We start from the raw sequence: 25,152 nt of genomic DNA, 5'->3' as shown, positions 1-25,152 counted from the left end.
AATATAATGGATAGTTTAATAAATATCACACTCTTACAGATCAAGCTAATTTAGGACATAAATTTGATAATTAAAGTAAATAATAATTTGTCATTTTAAAAAGTTTTACTGATGTATAATTTATATATAAAATTTATTTTATAGTTTTATAGGTTTTGATAAATGTGAAGTTGTATAATTATTCCCACAATCCAGATACAGAATATTTCCATTAATTCAAAGAACTCTCCTTACCCTAGCCCTAACCTCTAACAACGGATCTGTTTTCTGTCTTTAGTTTTGCCTTTTCTACAGTGTCATAAAAACCAATCAGTAGCCAGGCGTGGTGGCGCACGCTTGTAATCCCCGCGCTTTGGGAAGCGGAGACAGGAGGATCACGCAGGTTCAAAACCAGCTGCTCTGGCTTAGGAGACCCTGTTTCCAAATAAAAGATATAAAAAATAGGTCTGGGAGTGTAGCCCGGAGGTAGACGGGCTTCTAGGTACCCCAGTACCACCAAAACAACAACAACAACAACAACCAATCAGTAAGCAGTCCTTTGTGTCTGCCTTTCTTCACTTGATATAATGCATCTGAGATTCATCCATGCTCCTGAACATGTATCAGCAGCTCACTCCTTTTTAGAGATAAGAACTATTTCTAGTTTATGAGTATTAACACAATATGTTTATTCATGCAGCAGTTAGTGGGCATTGAGCTGAATCTAGTTTTTGGTTACAACTTAAGCTATTATGAACATTTAAGTATAAGCACCTATGTGAACTCATGCTTACATTTTTCCTAGGTAAATCTCTAGGAAAGAGACTATTGGGTCTTTACATTTCTCTGAAGACATACAAAAGGCCATCCAACATGAAAAGATGTTCAAAATCATTAACCATTAGGAAAGTTCAAATCAAAATGACAATGAGCTATCACTGCATAGCCATTAAGATGGGTACTCTCAAAAATAAAGAAAACATGACAAGTGTTGGTGGGGATTTTGAGACAATGGAACCCTCACACTGTTGTTGGAAACATAAAATAGAACAGCTGCTGTGGAATAGTACAGGGACTTGTCAACACATTAAAAACAGAATGACCATGTGATCCAGCAATTCCACTGCTGGGTACATGTCGAAAAGAATTAAAAGCACAGTCTCAAAGAGATATTTTACACCCATGTTCATAGCAGCATTATTCACAGCAGCCAAAAGTGGAAGCTACCCAAGTATCTATTAGCAGACAAATGGATAAACACAATGTTATATATCCATGCAATGGTGTACAATTTGGTCTTAAAAAGAAAGGAAATTAAGGCATGTGTTACAACATGGATGAACTTTGATGGCATTATGTTACGTGAAATAAGTCACAAAGGAAAATTTCTGTATGATTCCAAGTATGTGGTTATTAAAATTCATAGAAACTATAAATAAAGAAAGGCTTTCCAGGGACTCTGAGGAAGGTAAAATGCAGAACTATTGTTTAATATATAGTTCCAGTGTTGCCAGAGGAAAATATCCTGGAAGTTGGTTTCACAGCAACATGACATGACTATACTAATCTGAGATACACACTTAAAAATGGTTTAGATGGTAATTATTACATATCTTACACATACACATACACACACACACACACACACACACACACACACACACACGAACACTGGTTAAGATTTCCCTAATATAAGCCACCTATATATTATTCAGGGCACTTAAATGGCCCATTAGTATAAACTTTATGGATTATTTGACACTATAAACAACCTACATCAAAATAGAGAAGAGGAAGTTTGAGGAATTCCAACCTTAAGAATTCAAAGAAAAAAATAAATAAAGGTATAATGAGGCTTTGGAGGGAAAGCTAAGAAAAGACACAAGAAATCATAAATAAAACACTATGAAGATTCCATCAGCTGTAAAGAATTTAAAAGTTTCCCTATTTGTTATTTTTAAACTTTATATACTACCCTATAATAATTAGTAATAAAAACTTATTCTAAGAAAGTATTTTTTAAATGTATGTTTTATGTAATAGTTACAAATACACAGAAAAAAATGTGCCCTTCCTCACAGTCAATCTTGGAGAGAAAAGAACTGCAGACGTGAGTAGATAGCTATAACCACTATTATCTACTATCAAACACAGGACCTTATCCATGTTAGGCAACTGCTCTAACTGACCTACAGAAGGAAGACAGGAATCCAAAATAAATACACCCAAAATAATTAAAAGAAGCCCTATATCTAATATTCTGACCCCACATCATGTTGTTCCCAGCAGAGATTAACCTTTGAAGTCACATTCATTCACCAGAGCTATACATCAACTGAATAAAAAAACTGAAAATCTATGCTTCCAGTAACAGTACTTATGGTGAATGCTAGCTGTGATAATCATTACTAAGTACTCCTCTGAATGCTGAATAATCATATAGCCAAAGGAATGGGAAAACACTGAAAGACCACTTGGTTTCTATTCCTCAGTGTGGGGATAATCCAGTGATTTTATAATAAGAAGTTACTGAGTATCTGTACTGTTTTAAAGTGACATTATACAGCCTATGGGGTCATGTGCTACACAACTACATTCAAATGAAGTTAGTTTACAAATTAGTGCAGCTGCCATGGAGATCAGTGTGGAGATTCCTCAGAAAACTGGGAATGGATCCAGCTAGACCGTAGGATCCAGCTGTACCACTCCTGGGTTATTTTTCTAAAGGGACTGAAATCAGAATATTATAGTGATACATGCATAGCCATGTTTATAGCAGCACAATTCATAATAGCCAAATTCTGGAACAAACCTAGATGTCTGTCAACAGATAAATGGATTACAAAATTATGGGATATACACACAAGTGGATTCTACTTAGCAATAAAGAAGAACAAAATTACGCCATTTGCAGGAAAATGGATAGACCTGAAGAACATCATATTAAGTGAGATTAGCCAGTCACAGAAAGTGAAGGGCCATATGCTTCCTCTCACATGCGCAAGCTAGGGAGTAACTGGAATACAAGAGGGACTTCAGATAATGGAGCAGAAACTCCAATGGAGCCGGGGAGGTGGTCCAGGGGAGGAGAAGAAGGAGAATCAACAACAGAAACGCTTTCATTGATGTTAGGTAGATATGTAAGAATACTAATGCCAATCTCAATATCCTGTACAGGGAAGGAGTGGAATAAGGGGGGAGCTGGGGAAAGCCCACCAAGTACTGTGTGCTTGTACGGCACCATCATCTGAACTATATTATGATGTGAGACTACAATGCACCAGTAAAAGCATATTTTAAAAAATGAAGCTGATGTTCTCTCTCTCTCTCTCTCTCTCTCTCTCTCTCTCTCTCTCTCTCTCTCTCTCTCTCTCTCTCTCTCTCTCTCTGTCCCTCCCTCCCTCCCTCTCTCTCTCTTCTTTCTCTGGTGGTGGTGGTGGGAATCAAACACAGGATCTTATGTGTGTTAGGCGACTGCTCTACTACTGAACTACACCCTCAGCCTCAAGAATACTAATTTCTATTCTTGCTTTGGAAACAAGATTCTGACTTATAGTCAAAGTCCTTGAAATATAAAATTATCTACATTTATGCAAACAATCCTAAACATTGCTGACAATGACAATTTACTTTTTTTTTAGTTAGGGAAATAACCGGCTAATCTGTCTACTCTAGTTTATGCCTGTTTTTGGAAATTAATAAAATTCTAAGACTGAATAAAATCCTAGCAGACAAAATAGCTTGGGGTTTCCCCTTTAAGAACGTAGTAACAATGAGGAAATCTTTTCTTCTTTACAGATAAGACTTTATTAAATTTCTTTGTCAACAAGCTTCCAGAGAACTAATGTGTTGTAACTGTATCTTTACATAGAAAAATATTATCAGATAAAGACAAGCGAAAACACCTCTTCTACATAAAGATACATACTTTTTCTTTTCTCTGTCTAGAAATCTGAAATACCACACTTTTATAATCATATGGTAGGTCCAAGAATGTCAATACCCAATGAGCAGACATTTATACCCAAACACTGTTTCCTCTATTATCAGTTATGTTGTAGAAAGATCAGAGTGTCCTAATTCTGAGAAACACTATTTAAGACTTAGCTATGGCAGCAGAAGGAGTCTCATGCTATTTTAAATAAACTGCACAGTAAGCAGGATTCATAGGTTAATATAATTGCAATATATCATCAGGGCACTATTCTTCAGTGACCCAACCCTACTAATAAAAATGGTTTTGGAAATGACTCTTGGCCGCTACAGTCCTTCTCTGTTACACCAAAGGGACATAAAACCAGCTTGGCTTCGCTGACAACAGCCAGCAGGTAGACTGTGTTTAGGTGAAGGCTTGGTGGAACTGCTGCTCACCATGTCACCAGCACTGTGCAGCGACACCCCTCAGAGAGGGTTCCCTAAGACCACCATAAGCAGGGCAGGCAGAAAGGATCCATATATTACCTTCAATTGCTCTAGTGCAAAAGGGGAACCATCTTGCTGTAAGTTTTCAATAATCTGCTCCATAGTATCGGCTGAAAAACAACTATAGAGGCAAAAACATGTGATTTCATCAAAGTGCGAGTGACTTCCTATTTCTAAGCCATCAACAAATCTGAACACAGGCTTGTCCTCCAGCCTCTTTCCAATAATGAAAAAGAATTTCCAGCCTATTTTACAAGATGATGTAATAGCACATTAGTTCCTTAGGTAAGGGTATTTGCAGTCTACTATCACTAGTGCAAAAATAAAACCTAAATCTTTTCTTTCTTCATTTATTTCCTTGCCTCTATGGCACTTGTATGTAAATAAATAGCTCAACTATAGAAAAGCTGATGCTTCTAAAGATGAAGAAATGGTGTATTGTGGGTGTCTTATTTTCCAATAGCTCTCTTCTTTTTTATTCTTTAGGCCAATCTGTCAATTTCTCAAATCACTATAAAAAAAACTTTTGCTGACTGGCTTAATAAGCTCTTCAAAGAAGATAATTTTATAAAGAAGATACAAAATAATTTAATTGAATATTATTTCCTATCTTTTCTTTCCCACTTTAAGAAACAGACATTTTGCATTAATTGAATTAGCATGAAAGATTATTTAAATATAATGATTATTTCCCCCCCTGAAAGAGAGGCAAGAAGTTGCTTTCAAAGGTAAATGAAGATAAAAGCACTATGTTACATGATCTCAGAATTCAGTGCATTACCAAATACAATATAATTACAGTGTTAGCAAATTCAATTTAACATAGTCTTTCCAAAAGAATAGATATAATTATCTTTTTAATTACCTGTTTATTTTATCCATGTGTCCCTCAAGTTCAGAAGATTTGTCTTGATCATTCTTGGACTGTTTGGAAAAAATAAACAATTTGAAGAAACTCAAATCTTTTTAAAATCTTCAAATTTCATATTTAATGATATCCTTTGTAACATATCATCGCATTCAAATTATATCTAACAGTTTCATAAATAAATACCACCATATGCTTGAAATTCAGACAGTATCTAGTACTCTAAAGTAACAAGTGACAAAACCAAAATAGTTCTTGCATTTTTATTATATGTAACACACACACACATTATCATTTAAATCCACCCATGAATCTAAGGTTCATAAGGGACCAAGAAGCTATCTTTCCCAATTTCTCTGATCGAGAAATTTCTATTACATTCCTGGTATCCCCACAGCTTCAACATTCAGAGAGAGAAAACAGTACTTCTCTAAGAAGCTCACACATACTTGAACAACTATTGTAATTAAGCTTTTGTTGTTTTTTTTCTGGACCAAAAATCAGTCCTCTCGTGTTTATATTTCTAATTATTTTCTTTCACTTTAATAATTTCTCATATGGCACAATTTTGTGTCCACTCACGAACCAAGTTCTTCCTATGAACAAGTCTCAGTTTAACAAGGTCATTTGTACAGAAAAGAACACATACCTCAGCTGCAGAAGAGGCTGGATCAAAGCAGAGTACAATCAAGTTCCACCAGCCCTTATACTTTTACTAATATGCTAACTGGGTTAGCCAAATTTTATGCAGCTTATTTAGACTGGTTCAAATCAATTAACACTATCTTTTCTTTTTTTTTTTTTTCAAATCTGTGCCCTGCAGGTTACATTTCTCCTACCTTATACTTATGAATTTAGTACTTTGGATGGTTCCTAGTTATCTTTATTAAATTTTAAATTGTGACTATTAAATAGATCACCTAAATCAAAACATCTTTCACCCATATTCTTTTACCTGACTTAACTTTTTCTTAGTTTCAAAAAAGTTTATCAAAATGTTGTCAACATTCTCACCCAAATGATTATTTTTTGTTGAGAAAAATACTGATGCTGTCCAAGATAACTTCCCTACCCACTACCTCTTGGGAATTTAACAGAACTCTTTGGTAGGGCTGTTCCATTTGGTAACCATATGTCATGCCATATTTGCCCAACTTGATGACATGAGTGACCGTCATGCGCTCTGACAAAAATGGACGAAATTCTCATATGCTCTATATTCACATTCATTGCACCAAGAACTCAGTGGCCCTGCCAATCTGCACTTGAGCTCTTCAGTTCTGGACAATTGTTTGGTACTATGTCTCTTAACATTTCCTTCCTCATCTTCTCTGTAATTAATTCCTAATACTTAGATATTGTGCCTCCATTCTCTCCCATTTTCCATCTCATTATCATTTTCTTTCTCTTAGAGTTTTCCCCAACTGTCAACTTTTTGTGAATTTTTTTCCACTTTTGCTATCTATCATGTTTTAAATCTTATTCTGTGAATTCTTTTCATTATAACTATCTGCCATTTTATATATGAAGTACTGTCCTCTTAACCAATATAGGTGAGGTTTTCAAAGTTTCTTTTTCCTTGCATTGTCTGCTTTATCCTAGTTATTTTTTTGTTTTGGTTTAGCAATACTTATTTTTCTGTGAAGAAGTAAAGCTTTTCTTTTTTTCTCCTGGGCACTGGGTATTGAACCCAGAGGGCATTCTACCTCTAGCTAAACCCTCAGCCCTGTTTTATCTTATTTCAAAACAGTTTTCCTAAGCTGTTGAGGATCTGCTGAGACTAGCTTCAAAGCTGCAATCCTCCTATTTCAGCCTCTCAAATACAAGGATTATTATAGGCATGAGCCTGCATAAGCAGAAAGCTTTATATGATTGTAATGTCAACCATAACTCTAGGACCATCAATTGTACGATTCATTGTAAGATGATCAGGCAAGTACTTAGGTATATAATAAAGGGATCCATGAATACCTATATCTATAGGTGTTCTTTCTTTTTCTTCCAATGTACTGCTTGGCAGTGGGGTGATAAACATTGGGGCTACAGGTATTCCCTTTTAGGAGGCTCCACCTCTTTTTTGTATAGCACCTCAATGCACCTGCCCTCCGCTAGACTTGTCTGACTTGGTCTCAGTGTTAAGTTTCTGTTCTGTGGCCAGGCTATGAGAAGACAACTCTTCTTGGTTGTACAGAACTTTGGGAGGCTTAATTGCTACTTACAAAAACTTACAAGTTAGCTTGGCATGGTGGGACATGCTTGAGATCCCCGATACTCAGAGGTCGAGGCAGCAGAATTGCAAGTTTAAGCCCATCCTGGCAACAAAGTAAAACCCCATCTCAACTAACAAACAAACCCACACATAGACACACAAGAAATCTTCCTCTTTTTCTGCCCTACTCCACACTCAGGTCTGGTGTTTTGTGTTTTTTTTTTTAAACACTGGAGTGTGTAAAAAAACACCAGTTCCTTGCACATGCTAGGCAAACACAACTTTCCCAGCCTTGCAACCCAGTCTTCAGAAGGACCTGGTTCCTTTAGCAGGGTCTACAGCAGGAATCACCTTGATTCCTCTTGACTTCTACCTGAGCATGATGTCAGCATCTCAGGGCTAAGCCATCTCTATCATTCTGTTTTCAATTTTCCCAAATATGGACAACACTGTCTGCCATTGTCTCATCTTCTCTTTCATTTGACTTAATGAATTTATGACATTTTTATTCTTTTATTGGTATTTCAGGAAGACACACATATTCAGTCATAATGTCTAACTAAAAATTGTGTGGTATTTTTATATTTTACAAGAAAAAATTCAAAACATAAGTAAGGAATTAAACAATGCACTAAATTTTATTATTAGAAAAATGTCTTATTTTTAATATGTTATATATATTAATATTATATCAGTTTCACTTTAGTACCTCCACAAGTAGTATAAACACTGAATCTGTTATGGAAATACCACATTGTGTTTAAAACATCCTCGTAAGGGCATGAGCTGGCGTTCACCAGCAGTGCCAAAGTCACACTGTGCACTGCATAGTAAGGAGCCATCTCATCAGATGGCTTTCCCAAGAACAGTGATACACTGATCCTTTCACCTAGTTTTCAAGTAAATAAATCCTCCGAAGATTATTTACATCTAAAAACTATAATATTTGCCAACTGCTAATTCTTTTAACACTTTACTTTTCCATGAATTAAAACCCAAGATTGTCAAGATTACCTTCTTATGGTAGGCATCCAAGACATCTGCAATATTTTCTTTTGAAGGAGATTTCAAGGCTAACAAATCTTCCTCTAACATACCCAACTAAAGGGGAGAAAAGAAAACAGATATGAAACCCCATAGAAACATTCTAGAATCCTTATCTTAAAATTATGATGCTCTCTTCAGCTGAGCCATAAATTTTGATTGACATTGAATGCACACATATTCCTATAAAGCAAATGTTGTCTTACAAGGAATAGATTAGAGATGGAAAAAAGGAATAAGCACATGAAATGTGGTATAGGTTGGGCTTCCCTAAACAAAAATCCAAACATTTTTAGTTACAAGCATTTCAGATAAAAGATCTCAAACTGTATTGTCAAGATGTGGCATGTACATTTTATTTTAAATTTTAAGTACAACTGCCAAATATGTCCGGTGGCCACTGTGCTTACTGCACAGCTTATGATAAAGCCTCCCTCACCTCTCCATCCTTCATCTAACTATCCTACAGCAAAATGGGAAAATAGGACTTTTTCCTGACCCTGTGGTTTATTTATCATGTTTGAAATTACTTTTCCTGACAATACTCACTACTGCCATCCAAACTGCAACCTCTATGAAAAAACCTTTGGTCTTACAGGCAAGCTCTTCCTCCTTTTAAAGATTTGGATACTTTATTTGTACAAAACCTGTTTTTACACTTATCACACTTTGCCAGATGAAACAAGACTGTTATTTACCTTTTGTGCCCACTTCTAATCCCATTTTCAATGTGTATTACTCATTGTATGTCCTCCATAGGCCCTGAGAATGACAGTTTATCAGCTGATGACATCATTAGGTGAGCTGATGAAGGGGGAAAAGGGCTACAAATCAGCGCTCTCCTATCCTTAACTAAACTCCACTGTAATCAAGTATGTCCCTTCAAGGGTGGACAATGGAGTGTTCATATTCTTGGTGTGGCTCAAAAGAGGGATGGAACAGCTGTTTAATGTGACTGAGGATGCCCACAACAAGGAAAAAGACCTGAAATGTCAACCAAATGTGATGCTAGGCCTCACCACAGTGGCTATGACACTGAAGGGATAACTTTCAATTCTGTGTGCTTCATACATTTTAAAGGATCTAACAGAGAAACAAGACCAAGGTTTACTAGCATAGAAACTTAAAGCTTGGGGTGATAATTCTATTAGCAACCAAACAATACATTTCTATGTACCTCAACTGTTTTAGTTCAGTGGCTGGTGGGACAAAGAAAATGCATGAAATTAAATAATTGTAATTTGTTAACAGTCCTCAGAGAATTATACAATAGTCCAACAGTGAATCCAAGCTCTAGTATCAGTGCCACAAACAAAGAATGATAGAAAGTGGGCAAATGTATACAGTGGGCCATCCTGAGTAATGTAAGAGAATCTCAATAAAACAATCTGATCACCTCTTTAAAAATGAGCACACACATACCTCAAGATGTTAAAACAGTAAAACTAAAATTCAAATGTTTACTATGTGTCAGTTACTGGGCTAAGCATGTAACATAAATTTTCTAAATTTTATAAGATTCTTTCCCCTATCTTAAAGTACCCTTCCTTTAAAGACAGATATTCATTTAAAGACCACATGCTTCCTGGAAAGCATGTCGTCTTCAGGAATAAAGTGCACTAAGACAGACCAGTAGATCAGTGTATTTCACCCCTGTTTCAGGGGTAAGGTAAGCCAGCTGAAGTACAATAAATCCTAGGTCTCCTGCTAGGAATTCTGGGGCATTTTACTGTTGTTGTTACACGTGACATGAGTTTCAACTATTATGAAAATACTATCACTCTCCTTTTTGCAGACATAACATTTGGATGCCAAAGAAGCTACAATCGAGCTAGAATTTAAACTCAGGCATCTATCTGCAAACCTCTTGCTACTATCCTATTCTGTGCTAAGAAAAACTGTCCATATCATTAAAAAAAGGACAAAGATAAGTAGCCTATTCCTTATAGTAGAAATGTTTAGAAAACTCAAAATCAGGGGCTAAGGACCTGTGAGAGGCGTTGGGTCCAATTCCCAGTATCACAAAGAATGAGAAGAGAAAGAGAAAGCAAGGAAAGGGAAGGGAAGAGAAGGGAGAGAAAAATTAAGACCATAATTTACAAATGCAATTACTTTAAACTAGGGAAATTCACAATCAAGAGAACCCTTCAGAAATGCTGTGTGTGTGTGTGTGTGTGTGTGTGTGTGTGTGTGTGTTTTACAGGGGACTAAATCAAGGTGCATCCTACCTCAGAGCTGTACCCCAGCCTTATTTTATTTTTTATTTTGAAACAGGGTTTCACTAAATTGCACAGGGCCTTGCTAAGCTGAGACTGGCCGTGAACTTGTGATTCTCCTCTCTCAGCCTACCCATCTGGGATCACAGGCATGCACCACCACATCTGGCTCAGAAATGTCTTTATAAAATAAAAGCCTGTATTTTTATTTATAAATTTAGATTTCACATAATTTACTTTCTTAAAGTAGGTATTACTTTTTTAAATAATCTAATTATTCATTTAAAAACATTCACTGAAGGTATCAGGCAAAACGAACCTTGACTACACCTTTCATTATCTCCAGTTTGCATGAGGAAACTGAGAACTAGAAAGTTTAAGAACCTTATGCAAGGTCAACAAAACTATAAACAATAGATCATTATTCACACCCATGTCTACCAAAAACATTATCTCAACCACTCTTAATGCCTCCCCACACAAAACAAACACCCAGATGATTACCTTTTCAGAATCTACAAAATGTGTAGCAATTCCTGCTCTGTACACATCTCTTCCTTTCAATCTGAATCCTGTCAGTCCAAGGAAGTAACCCAGCTTTCCTTTAAGTCTTGGTAAGAAATAACCTCCACCCACGTCAGGGAACAGTCCTGCAATGAAACGTGACAAAAAGAGATAGCAATGACGGGTGAAGAGTGAATACAACTTCTTTCCTTTAGATCAGATAGAGTTTGAATCTATACTACAAGTATTATTAAACTAAGTACTATACAACAAATATCACAAAAAAACTTGCTGTGCTAACTTACAATAGATAGTTTTCAAGATTTCCATGTCTCATTTCTGTAAAAGTAAGTATCTGAGGGTCAATGTGTGTGTGTGCTTACACACACACACACACACACACACACACACACACACAGAATTTTGTGGAACTGGGGATTGAACCCAGGGGCATTCTACCTCACCCCCTATTTTATATATATATATATATGTATATATATATATATATTTTTTTTTTTTTTTTAAACAGGTTCTCATTAGGTTACAAACTCTCATTATTTGCCGAGGCTGTCCTTGAACCTGTGATTCTCCTGTCTCGGCCTCCCACGTACTGGTATTACAAGGTTGTGTCACCATGCGCAGCTCAATATTTTGTATATTTGAAGTCCTCGATAATTCTACCTGAATTTTCTTGCCACTAATTTACATTTAAGAATCTCTAGCTGGGTGTGGTGGCACGTGCTTGTAATCCCAGCATTTTGGAGGCAGAGACCAGAGGATTGGGGTTCACAGACAGACTCAGCTACTTAATGAAGCCCTCTGAAACTTAGTGAGACCCCGTTTCAAAATAAAGAATAAAAAATGGCCAGAGGGTGTAGCTCGGAGGTAGAATGCCCCTGGGTTCCATCCCCAGACCCTCAAAAAAATAAAAACAGAATCAATCTCTGAAACGTTGAAAAAATATCATTTCAATATAATAAGCATAAGCATAGCAAAAAATATACGTATTCTGAGTTATTAAGTCCATTATTATTTTTTAAATCATTTTCCAAGCCTGGCGTAGTGCCGCACACTTGTAATCTCTGTGCTTGGGAGGTTGAGACAGGAGGATCGCACAGGTTCGAAGCCAGACTCAGCTACTTAGTGAGGTTCTCAGCAACTTAGTGAGACCGTTTCCAAATAAAATATTAAATAGGTCTGGGAGTATAGCCTAGAGGTAGAAAGCCTCTGGGTTCCACCCCTATCACCACCAAAAAATAAATAAATAAATAAATAAAATAATTTCCCAAATTTTGTCAATTATCTAATATTCTAGATACTTAAAGATTTGATATGATAATTATTAGTCCTATTAAATAAGAAAGTCAATTATATAATAGTCTACATACTTAAAGACTGATGCATTTTAATAAAAAATTGATGCAATAACCATTAGTCCTGTTAAGTGAGCAAGTATATAACTAATACAATCATATGGATTTACTCTTTCCTCAACCACCATTATTTTCAAAATTTCCTCTTCTATTGATACAACTAAAAAATAGGATTTTTTTTTTTTTCAAAATGGCGACTGAGGGACACAGCACCTCTCAGTAGCTGAAGTAAATAAAGTTTAAATACTGAGAAAGCAGTGTCTAAATCAACAAAACAAATACATACCAGGAACCAAAACACATCCTGTACCTCGGCGGAACCCTGAACTTGAACAAGAAGAACAAAGATCGGACACGGGACCTGCTCAGATACAATCTGACCGCGGACCGGAACGCTGAGCCGCGGGCTGCTTTGGCAGCTGTCCAAGGAGCTGCCTGCCCGATATTTCCACGGCAAGATAATCCGGGAATAAAAACGGACTTAGGACCGCATCCTAAGCAGCGAGCAGCACCCACCAGAACTCTGTCTGCCCACCAGCGACCGGATCACATCGGCACAGAGACTCACACGGATTCCTGCACCAAGACAGGTACCTGAGGGCGCCCTAGTAACTGGGGTCCTAGCGTGTGCGGAGTCGCAGTCTCAAACCCCCACCACGGGCTCAAGCCTCAGAGCACTCTCCTCGCGCATCCTGCCTGTCCCCTACTAGTAATCAGTGCCTGTACACTGCCCTCCTAAATTGGAGCCTGCTTCTGTGGCTAACCCCTGCCACCTTGCCAGAGCCTACCCTCCAGGCTGCAAAAGCACTGGGAGACCCGGAAATCTCCTTGGGGCACCCCCAGCCTCTACGTCCCGCGGGACGCAGAGACCATTGCTGGACACCGCACACTGGACCCTTGAGCACCTACCCTGCACCCCTGGCCCACCGCGGGGTATTCCCAACCTCCTGGTAGCCAGATGCTTAGTTCTAAGTGAGAACACAGCTCAATACACCTTGGAAGAACATACCAGCAGCAATAGACAGCTGCACCCACTCTCACTAGGGTCCAGTATTAACAGGGCATCCAGCCTGCACTCTTGGAATAGGCAGAGCTCTGGCAGTAGGTGTGGCCACCCAGGAACCAGCATTCATTTGCCCAGGGCACATCTTGGGACCACACCTGGCTAGCCCAGCTGGAATTTCCAGAGACACAAGAAAATCCATCGGGCCACAAAATCTGCTCAGGACCTCAGGGGGAAGTGCCAATTACACTTTAGTCACTCTCCACCCCTGCTGTAGGGAAGCACAGGCTGGAGGCGAGGGTGGTGAGTGCAGATGTGCTGACCACAGGTTAGAATTTCGCAGAATCTGTGAACTGTACAGAATCAAATAACAGTGAAACCAGACACCCGGACACATAAACCTAAAGCAGCTAAAGGAGAAAAAGGTGTCCAAACACCCAGAGTGACTTAAGAAGATAAAAATAGAGTACAAAGAAAACTAAGAGACATTGGACGGTATCCTGAAAGCTACCAAGCAATCAGATACACACATATTATATGGACCTGACCCCATATGCGTAAATAAGTAGGACTGTTTGTTTTACTTTTAATGTGGATGTTATGTTTTCTTTTGCTTTTAAAGTGCTTTTGTTTTAGTATGGTTATTGCTGTTTTCTTTTTTTTTCTTTTTTTTTCTTCTTTTAATCCAAACTTCTCTTACTTTAACTTGTTGTTTTATATATATATACATTGGATAGTTTGCCTTATTTTTTTATTTCACACGGCTGCTAGTTCCTTTTATTTTATTCCTCTTCCTTTTTCCTCTTTCTTCCCTTTTCCTTCCTTTTCTTTCATTCTCCTCCTTTGATTGGTTTACCTTCCTTTTTCTTGGATTACATAATAGTCTTGGTATCTTGAGGGGATTCTTTTTTTTTTTTTTTTTTTTTTATGTCTGTCTGCTCCTACCAGCATCCCTATTTACAAACCTTCCCACACTAACCTACATACATTTCTCCCCCAAAACTTTTCCCCATAATATACCTCATGGTTTAAAACTCAAAGTATTTTTTATATCCATAACTACTCTACTAACAACAAGAGTCCTAGTAGTTAACTCTCTCTCATTCATAGCAAGTTATTACTTTATCATACTTAAAGTCCTTCTCAACCTAACATATCCTCCACCTAATCTGACTCCTTTACCCATCACCCCAATCACCCCAGCTCCTCCCACATCACCCACTTTCAACACTGGAAAGGCTCTGCTGACTGGCCGATACTCCTAAACTCCTAATATTAAGATTTGACTAAACACATTACTCACGAACGATGGGTAGAAATCAGAAAAACAGGACAGAGAACACTATAAATATGAGAACCAGGAGTTATGAAGAGACAGCAGAAATCACGAATACTGACCTACTAGAAATGCAAGAAGGGGAGTTCAGAATCTTGTTGTTCAATATGATGAAAGGTTTTAAAACAAGTATAGAGGAGGTTAAAGGTGAAATAGAAACACTAAAAAAGAATCAGAAAGAGGTCTGGAATGAAATGAAAGAGGCAATAAGTGAAATGAAGACAGCAATAGAAAGAAACTCTGGAAGATTAGATGAAATGGAAAACAGAATATCAATATTAGAAGACAGTACATCCCAAACCGAAAACACAGTCAGCGATATACAGAAATCTTTACAGCAACAAAACCTAAACATCCAGCAATTATGGGATAATATGAAGCGCCCTAATTTACGGATAATAGGCATTGAGGAAGGGATAGAGGTACAGACCAAGGGCATATGTAATATCTTCAAGGAAATAATCTCAGAGAATTTTCCAAATATGGAAAGAGACTTGAATCTTCAAGTACAGGAGGCATACAGAACTCCACTGAGACAGGACCAAAGAAAAACCACTCCACGCCACATAATAACCAAATTGACCAGCATAGAGGCCAAGGAAGGAATCTTAAAAGCAGTGAGAACAAAAGGACAGGTGACATATAGAGGCAAAACAATAAGAATCACCCCAGACTATACAACCCAGGTCAGGAATGCTAGGAGAGACTGGTATGACGTGATTCAGACCCTGGAAGAACATAACTTCCAGCCCAAATTAATCTACCCAGCAAAACTACTATTCAAGATCAATGGGGAAGTCAAAGTCTTTCAGGATAAACAGAATCTCAAAAAATTCATGAATTCAAAGCCAACACTAGAGAAAATTCTTAAAGAAATAAATCATAAGGAAGAAAAAAGAAGCAGACTCCAGAATCAGAGAAGCGAGGAAGTTAATAAGTGGGCCATTTAAGTAAAGAAGAAAGATCACAACACCCAAGAGTAGACAGAACACAAAATGGCAGAAAACAAAAAGCATATTTCAATAATATCACTTAATGTCAAAGGACTTAACTCACCAATCAAAAGACATAGACTGGCAATGTGGATTAGGAAACATAATCCAAACATATGCTGTCTGCAAGAAACTCACCTCACAGCCAAAGACATTCACAGGTTGAAGGTGAAAGGATGGAAAAAGATATACCATGCCACCAGTGACCGAAAAAGAGCAGGGGTAGCAACCCTGATATCCAACAAAACAGACTTTAAAATAAAACACATCAAAAGAGACAAATCAGGGCACTTCCTTTTATTAAAAGGAACAATACACCAAGAAGATATAATGATAGTAAATATTTATGCCCCAAATGTGGGTGCAACCACATTCGTAAAACAAACCCTTCTGGACATAAGATCCCAAGTAGACCCAAATACAATAATTCTGGGAGACTTTAATACGCCTCTCACACCACTGGATCGATCTTCGAGGCAAAAGATGAGTAAAGATGCTTTAGAACTAAAGGAAACCATAAACCAAATGGACCTAATAGACGTTTTCAGAGTATTTCAACCAGGAACTACAGAATACACTTTCTTCTCAGCAGCCCATGGAACCTTCTCCAAAATAGATCACATCCTGGGACACAAAGAAAATACCAGCAAATTCAAAAAATGTAATATAATCCCATGCATCTTTTCAGACCACAATGGAATAAAAGTAGAAATCAACAACAGGAAACTCGAAAGAAAGTATTCAAATTCATGGAGAATGAATGATACACTACTAAATGACAAATGGGTAAGAGCAGAAATTAGGGAAGAAATAAAGAAATTTATGGAAACAAACGAAAACAGAGACACAACCCACCAAAACCTATGGGACACCATGAAGGCAGTACTAAGAGGAAAGTTTATCGCATTGAGTGCCCACATAAAAAGGATGGAGAACCACCAAGTAAAGAACCTAATGAAACAACTCAAGGATCTAGAAATTCTGCAACAATCCATTCCCAAAGCCAGCAGAAGACGAGAAATCATCAAAATTAGAGCAGAAATAAATGAAATAGAGAACAAAAAAACAATTCAAAGAATCAATAAAACAAAAAGTTGGTTCTTTGAAAAGATTAATAGAATTGATAAACCCCTGGCCAACCTAACCAAAAGAAAAAGAGAATCAACTCAAATTACCAAAATTAGAAATGAAAAAGGAGATATCACCACTGATAGTGAAGAAATTCAAAACATTATCAGAAACTACTTTAAAAATTTATACTCCAATAGATTTGAAAACCTGGATGAAATTGACAGATTTCTAAACACAGTTAACCTTCCTACACTCAACCAAGAGGACATAGCAAGCCTAAACCAACCAATAACAACCAAAGAAATAGAAACGGCAATAAAAATTCTTCCACCAAAGAAAAGCCCAGGCCCAGATGGGTTCCCAGCTGAATTCTACAAAACCTTCAGTGAACAACTAATACCAATACTTCATAACACGTTCCGGGAAATTGAAAGAGATGGAACTCTTCCAAATTCCTTCTATGAGGCCAGTATCACATTAATCCCCAAACCAAATAAAGATACCTCAAGAAAGGAAAACTACAGACCAATATCCTTAATGAACATAGATGCAAAAATTCTAAACAAAATACTAGCTATACGCATTCAAAACTATATCAAGAGAATAATTCATCACGACCAAGTCGGTTTCATCCCAGAAAAACAAGGCTGGTTCAACATACGCAAATCAATACATGTTATTCACCACATAAATAGAACCAAGAACAAAAACCACATCATCATAGCAATAGATGCTGAAAAAGCATTCGACAAAATCCAACACCCATTTATGTTAAAAACACTGCAAAAAATTGGGATAGAAGGAAAGTACTTCAACATCATCAAGGCAATATACTGCAAACCCAAAGCCAACATTATATTGAATGGGGAAAAACTGCAAGAATTTCCGCTACAGTCAGGAACAAGACAAGGATGCCCACTTTCACCTCTCCTTTTCAATATAGTCCTTGAGACTCTTGCTGCAGCAATCAGACAAGAGAAGGAAATCAAAGGAATCCACATAGGAAGAGAGGAAGTGAAATTATCCTTATTCGCAGATGACATGATCCTTTACCTGGAAGACCCAAAGAACTCAACCAAAAGACTTCTGGAGCTGATCGACAAATTCGGCAAAGTCGCAGGTTACAAAATCAACCTAAAGAAATCAGTGGCCTTTCTTTATGCCAACAACGAATCCACAATGAAGGAAACAAAAACAACAATTCCATTCACTATAACCTCAAAACCAATAAAATACCTAGGAATAAACCTAACCCAAGATGTAAAAGACCTCTACAACAAAAACTATAAAACATTAAAAAAAGAAATAGAAGAAGACCTTGGAAGATGGAAAGATCTCCCGTGCTCATGGATAGGCAGAATAAATATCATCAAAATGGCCATTCTGCCAAAACTGATCTATAGGTTCAATGCAATTCCCATTAAAATACCAGTGACATTCTTCAGAGACCTAGAAAAATCAATCATGAACTTCATATGGAGAAAGAAAAGACCTAGAATAGCCAAAGCAATTCTCAATAACAAGAAACACGCAGGAGGCATTACAATCCCAGACTTCAAACTATACTATAGAGCAATAGTAGTAAAAACAGCATGGTACTGGCACAAAAACAGATATACTGACCAGTGGATTAGAATAGAAGATACAGAAACAAACCCACACATCTTTAGTCAATTAATCTTTGACAAAGGGGCCAAACACATACGCTGGAGAAAAGACAGCCTTTTCAACAAGTGGTGCTGGGAGAACTGGCTAGCCATTTGTAAAAAGATGAAGCTAAACCCCTATATCTCACCTAACACAGGAATCAACTCAAGATGGATCAAAGACTTAGAAATTAGACCTGAGACGGTGAAGTTAGTAGAGGAGAACATAGGTTCAACACTACAACATATTGGCACAGGCAGTAACTTTCTCAACAAAACCTCCAAAGCTCAGGAAATTAAAGCAAGAATAAACAAGTGGGATAACATTAAACTAAAAAGTTTCTTCTCATCAAAGGAAACTATCAATAACCTAAAGAGGAAGCCTACAGAATGGGAAAGGATCTTTACCAGCCACCATTCTGATAGGGGGCTAATATCCAGAGTATACAAAGAGCTCAAAAGGCTCTACACCAACAAAACAAACAACCCAATCAAGAAATGGGCAAATGAACTAAATAGACACTTCACAAAAGAAGAGATACAAAGGGCTAATAGATACATGAAAAGATGTTCTTCATCACTGGCCATCAGGGAGATGCAAATCAAAACTACACTGAGATTCCATCTAACCCCAGTGAGAGTAGCAAGCATAAAGAAATCAAACAACAACAAATGCTGGCGAGGATGTGGGGAAAGAGGAACTCTTTTACACTGTTGGTGGGAGTGCAAACTAGTTCAGCCACTATGGAGATCTGTGTGGAGATTCCTAAGAAAGGTGGGAATAGATCCACCATATGATCCAGCTATACCACTCCTGGGTATCTTTCCAAAAGGGTTGAATTCAGAGAAATACAGCAACATATGCATACCTATGTTCATAGCAGCACAATTTGTAATAGCCAAAATATGGATCCAACCCAGATCACCATCAACAGATGAATGGATAGCAAAACTGTGGGAAATACACACAATGGAATTCTATTCAGCCATAAAGAAGAACAAAATTTTATCATTTGCAAGAAGATGGAAAGCCCTGGAAAGCATCATGTTAAGTGAGATCAGCCAAGCACAGAAGGAGAAGATACACATGTTTCCTCTAATATGCCCAAACTAGAAAACACAAAGGATACCAGTAGGACCCCAGATATTAGAGGGGAAATACTAGCTAAGTTTTAATGGAAAGATAGGAGAGGAGAAAGGCCGATCTTGATTAAGGAGCATCTTCACCTGAACATGTGTAAAATTATGAATAAGACATGGTTAACCTGGCCAACCATTGGTGGGGGGGGGAGAAAACGGGGGCGGGGGGAGAGGGCACCAAATATAGTGTAAATGTATACTATTTATGTTCAATAAAAAAAATTGTTAAAAAATAAATAAATAAATAAAATAAAATAAAATAAAATAAAATTTAAAAAAAAAAAATAAATAAAAAATAGGATTTATGCAAGTAACTGCCAGAATATTACTTTTTGGTGTAAGAGCTCCTTAAATAATTGTGATACTCTAGATTTAGACTCACATAGCTGTTCTAAGGTTGCTTAATTTAATGAAGTTGAGATAAAAACACAAGCCCTCAGTTGCTCGGCACAGTAAAGGATGGCAGGAGAGGTGTCAAGGGGAGGTCTGTTCTCTTCACTAGGGGAGCGATGACTGCAGTGGGGAGCTCAGGAGTCCAACTTTAAGACTAGCTGGTTTGGTGTCTAGGAGATATTTCCATTGACAGTAACATGCTACTTATTCTTTGAATTCTAGAAACTTTTTGTCAAATAGAACACAATATGACCTCTAAATGTTGCAGAGCCAAACGCATGATAGTAGGCTACCTCTCTGTCCTTGCATATACACTTTCCTTAGCTCCCACAACTTTATATCTATATGCTTATTACTCCTTGTTATGGACTAAACTGTATCCCTCCAAAATTCATACGCTGAACCTCTAGCCCACAATGTAAATATTTGGAGACAGGGCCTCAGAAAATTAGGGCTAATTTGGGTCCATTATAATGGAGGGGCCCTAATCCAAGGAAACCAGCGTCCTTAGATGATGAGACACAGGGGTGCACGCACACAGAAGGACTTTGGAGGAGACAGCAAGAGGGCAACCACTTAAAAGCCAAAGAGAAGGCCTCAGGAGAAACCAAACCTGCGGACGCTTGGGCTTGCAGCCTTTGGAACAGCAAGAAAGAAGATCTAAATGTAAGAGTATTTTCCCTTTATAATCCTTTAGCTAAAATTAACTTGAAAGTGTTCATTTGTCCAATTAAATATTCTTGCCTTTGTGCTTTGATGCTATTATCGAACTAATGAAAGCTTTTATGTAGCGTCCCACTTGATTTTTTTTTTTTTTTTTTTTTTTTTTTTTTGGTGGTACTGGGGATGGAACCCTTCTACCTCTGGGCTACACTCACAGACCTATTTTATATTTTATTTGGAAACAGGGTCTCTTAAACCAGCGGGGGGCTTCGAACCTGCGCGATCCTCCTGTCTCCACCTCCCAAGCGTGGGGATTACAAGCGTGAACCACCAGCCTGGCACCCCACTTAATTTGATTTTAAAAGTTCTTTCATTGTATCTCATGCAAGATTCCATTGACTTCTTCAACAACAGTAAAAGTAATTAGGAAAAATTTCTGGGTTTTACCTATTCCTGTTTCTGGCATTGCAAAAAGAGTCTTTTCAGTAGCCACTCGGAATGGCCCATGAATTGAAACTCCAACTCCCTAGAGAAACAGGGAAAAATAGTGGGTTAAATATAAGGTAAAAATTAAAAGCATAAACACAAATTATTACAAAGTTAAGTAAACTGTTTTTAAATTTCATAGAAATTTATTTCAGGATATAGGTTGAAGAGAAGCCCTAAACCACACAATTTCAGATGTACTTGCTGGATGAAAATCTATGAGAATTGGGAATCCCTGATATCTGAAATTAATTTTTTTTTGGTGGTACTGGGGTTCCTGGAAAACCTTCTACCTCTGGTCTACATTCCCAGACCTATTTTTATACTTTTTTTATTAGAAACAGGGTCTCTTAAGCCAGCGCGGCTGGCTTCAAACCTGCGCGATCCTCGTCTCTGCCTCCCAAGCACGGGGATTACAAGCATGCGCCACCACGCCCAGCTAAAATTAATTTGTTTTAATTAAGACATTTTCAATTAGCATTTTGTGTTTTGTTTCATGTTCTCGTCCCCAATTCACTCTCACTTCAAAACATATGCAGCATTATAAAATACTAACTCTTCCAGGGCTGGGCATGGTGGTGCATGCTTTTAATCCCAGTACTTGGGAGGCTGAGACAGGAAGATCGCACAGGTTCAAAGCCAGCCTCAGCTACTTAGTGAGGCTCTCAGCAACTCAGTGAGACCCTGTTTCCAAGTAAAATATAAAATAGATCTGAGAGTGTACCCCGGAAGTAGAAGGCCCCTGGATTTCATCCCCAGCACCCCACCACCACCAAACACAGAGTCTTTCCACCAGATTTTCAATTAGAACCAGACTTACATACTGTCATGCTTCAACCTCACACGATACAAGTCACTTTGCACTTTGGTCTCTAGAATATATTCACTGCAGTGAATATATTGTTTGTTAGGAGGTTTTGCTCCTAACAAAGCTCTTCCTCAACAGTCATTCTCAAAATAGGCTCCAGAACTCTCATTCCTTTGGAAGCCAACAGATCAACATCTCTACAGAGGACTTTCTTTGCCTCCTGTACTCTATATAAAATAAATTTAAAGCTCCATATTCTTTCATGTAGAAACTATCCCTCCTGTATTCACTAATTCAGTTCTCTGTATCACATGACTCATATTGTTTCAAACTTAATTGACAAAATAATGAATAAAGACAACAAGATTTTGTAAAAATTATGAAAATCTTTCAGAACAAAAGCTCATTGACACAGGTACCACTAAGAACCAATTTAAAAGCCTTTCCTAAAAGAGCAGCCTGGGAATATGCAAGTCACCTGACTTGGAGATCCTAAGACGGTAAACGCTCATCCCTGGGGAACTGAGTATAGAACCCTCTTGACAAACCCTCTTAACTGGTTATTTTTTCCCCCAGTACTAGGGATGGAACCCAGGGGCGTTGTACCTCTGAGCTACACCCCCAGCCCTATTTTTTGTCTTTTTATATTTGAAACAGGGTCTCACTGAGTTGTAAAGGGCTGTCCACGAACCGTGAGCCTCAGGTCTCAGCCTCCTGAATGCTGGGATTACAAGCATGTGCCACCACGCCTGACAATTGATTTTTGTACCTTACATCAAAGGACTGGCTACTTGTAGGTACTCCTTATTCTGAAATGTAATGCTATTTTCTATTTAAACATTAATTTTAGCTACACAAAAACCTTCATTTCAAAGCCTTCAATTTTTATGGCATTAACCAACATTTATATAGATTAATTCTTCAAATATAACACTTCGTTTCAATTCCTGACTCTCTTCAAACACCCTCCCTGCATCCTCTCAAGCCTAGTCATCAGATCTCATTTTTCATCTAATTGGATATATCAATAGCATTTGACAGAGTTCCTCGCTCCATACTTTATGAAAATACTTCACCTGTCTCCAAGACATTTTTCCTCTTGCATTAGTTGTTCTTTCTATTCTCCCCAAATCAAAATATAGGCCTGATGCCATCTTTCTATTCTACTTCCTCTGCAATGGAAGAGAAACCTCAGTGGAGCCAGGGAGGTTGTCTACTGGAGGTTCATCAATAGAAATACTACCATCGACTATGTGTACATATGTAAATATACCAAAATCACCTAAAGCAGACTGCCAGCAAGCACAGAAACATGTCAGCAGAAAGACAAGAACATTTAATAAGCCTAAAAGTTCTGCAACTAAAGCCAATCCTAACTCTCCACTATTAAGAAAGAAGGAAATTTTCAGTAGCCAGAATCCTGGTGGAAGACTCTATCAAGAAAAGATAATCCATTCATGCTTGGAAAAAAGTCAACAATGAACACAAATTGAAATGAATGCCCAGAATCACATAACCACATACTAAAAACCCAAAGGAGATTTCCCTCTGTGTATTTCAGTCTTAAAGGAGGCTCTATTCATATCTTAAAGAGTTTTAAATAATTTTTTAAACCAAGAGATTTAAAAGATGGAGAATGGAGACAGAAATATGCCAAAGGAAGCTGAACTCAAGTTTTTCTAGTCTTCTTTAACTTAGTTAATAAAACTATTTCATTTCTTCTCAGGTTTCATTAAGATCTCAGGTTCCACTAAATGCTGTTAAGAAAAACCCAGCATATTTTTATAAAAGGTTTCTTAAAATGTCATCTTTTCAACTGTCATCTTTTCTACTAACAGCAGCAAAAACAGAATATCTTTAAAAACTGAAAAAGCAATACCTAGACCTTTGTTATATATTAACATAATTTAATCTTTGAGGGATGTTAATTCTTTTTGTAAAAAAGGAATATGTCTCAAGTTGTATTAATCAGTAGCTAAATATCTGATTCAGCAGCTCCCAATTAACTGAGCACTGATCAATATTCCATGTGGCTGGTCTGTGTGCAGTAACGACTGTATGTATTTGTGTGTCAGTTCTAATTCCCACTTCTCAATAATCAGAGCATGCCCCTTCCAAAATATGCTTTAAAACTTAACTTTCCAGGTCAGGCGCGGTGGCGCATGCTTATAATCCCCACGCTTGGGAGACTGAGACAGGAGGATCGCACAGGTTCAAAGCCAGCCTCAACTACTTAGTGGGGCTCTCAGCAACTTAGTGAGACCCTGTTTCCAAATAAAATATAAATAAGTCTGGAAGTATAGCCTGGAGGTAGAAAGCCTCTGGATTCCACCCCCAGTATCACCCAAAAAAAAAAAAAAACCTTTTAACTTTTCATTACTGATCATCTAAGAGGAGAAAAAAATAAGGGTTCTTCTGAGGTTTTAACTGGGACCCCTGTTAAAAAAAAAAAAAATGAATCAACAAGAGAAAAATAAACATGTACAGATGGGAGATACCCAGGGAAAAGTTCCCCAGGAGGTGGCCTAAAATGCTAGCTTATGTAGCCTCTTCAACTAAAAGAAAAATGAGGCAAGTTCTGAGGTGACAGGAAAAGCTTGGTAAACAAGAGTGAAGTTTATTTCAGTCTTAAGTTGGTGCCTTCTCCACCAAGAGGACTCCTCTGATTTAGTCATCCTTCTCTTCCTGTTTCAAACAGGAAGGCACCCTCGTGAGCAGAGATTTCCTCTTCTATGTAAATTTCTCTATGAACGGGGGACTCTTTCCATAGCTTCACCTATGTTCCTGAAATGATATCTAGGTAAATAGGCCCATTTGGGATGGCATACTGTGATCTCTGACCATCACAAAACCCTACTAGCAGCATTTTTAAAATTATTGAGGAACACAAAAAGAATAATATATTTTTGAGTTGGTCTAGGGGAGTCAATATTGTTTCTACTGTCAAATGCATGAGGGAAAGATAAAGGGAAGGGAGGAAAGAAACAAACTTAGCTTTG

The 25,152-nt window shown here is 37.6% G+C and overlaps 1 protein-coding gene across 1 annotated transcript in view; it reads right to left on the bottom strand.

Moving 5' to 3' along the window:
- The window catches only part of HIBCH (3-hydroxyisobutyryl-CoA hydrolase), a gene marked incomplete at both ends in the record, with an annotated part of 78,624 nt that overhangs the window by 17,973 nt on the left and 35,499 nt on the right, over window positions 1-25,152 (bottom strand). The window contains 5 exons of the mRNA XM_080688918.1: window positions 4,441-4,522; window positions 5,267-5,325; window positions 8,493-8,579; window positions 11,243-11,388; window positions 21,307-21,385. Of these exons, the coding sequence (XP_080545044.1) occupies window positions 4,441-4,522; window positions 5,267-5,325; window positions 8,493-8,579; window positions 11,243-11,388; window positions 21,307-21,385 (453 nt within the window). The remainder of the gene's footprint in view (window positions 1-4,440; window positions 4,523-5,266; window positions 5,326-8,492; window positions 8,580-11,242; window positions 11,389-21,306; window positions 21,386-25,152) is intronic.

Source organism: Muscardinus avellanarius (assembly GCF_963383645.1).
Source record: "Muscardinus avellanarius genome assembly, chromosome: 2".
NCBI lineage: Eukaryota > Metazoa > Chordata > Mammalia > Rodentia > Gliridae > Muscardinus > Muscardinus avellanarius.
This window is presented reverse-complemented; position numbering and strand designations above follow the sequence as displayed.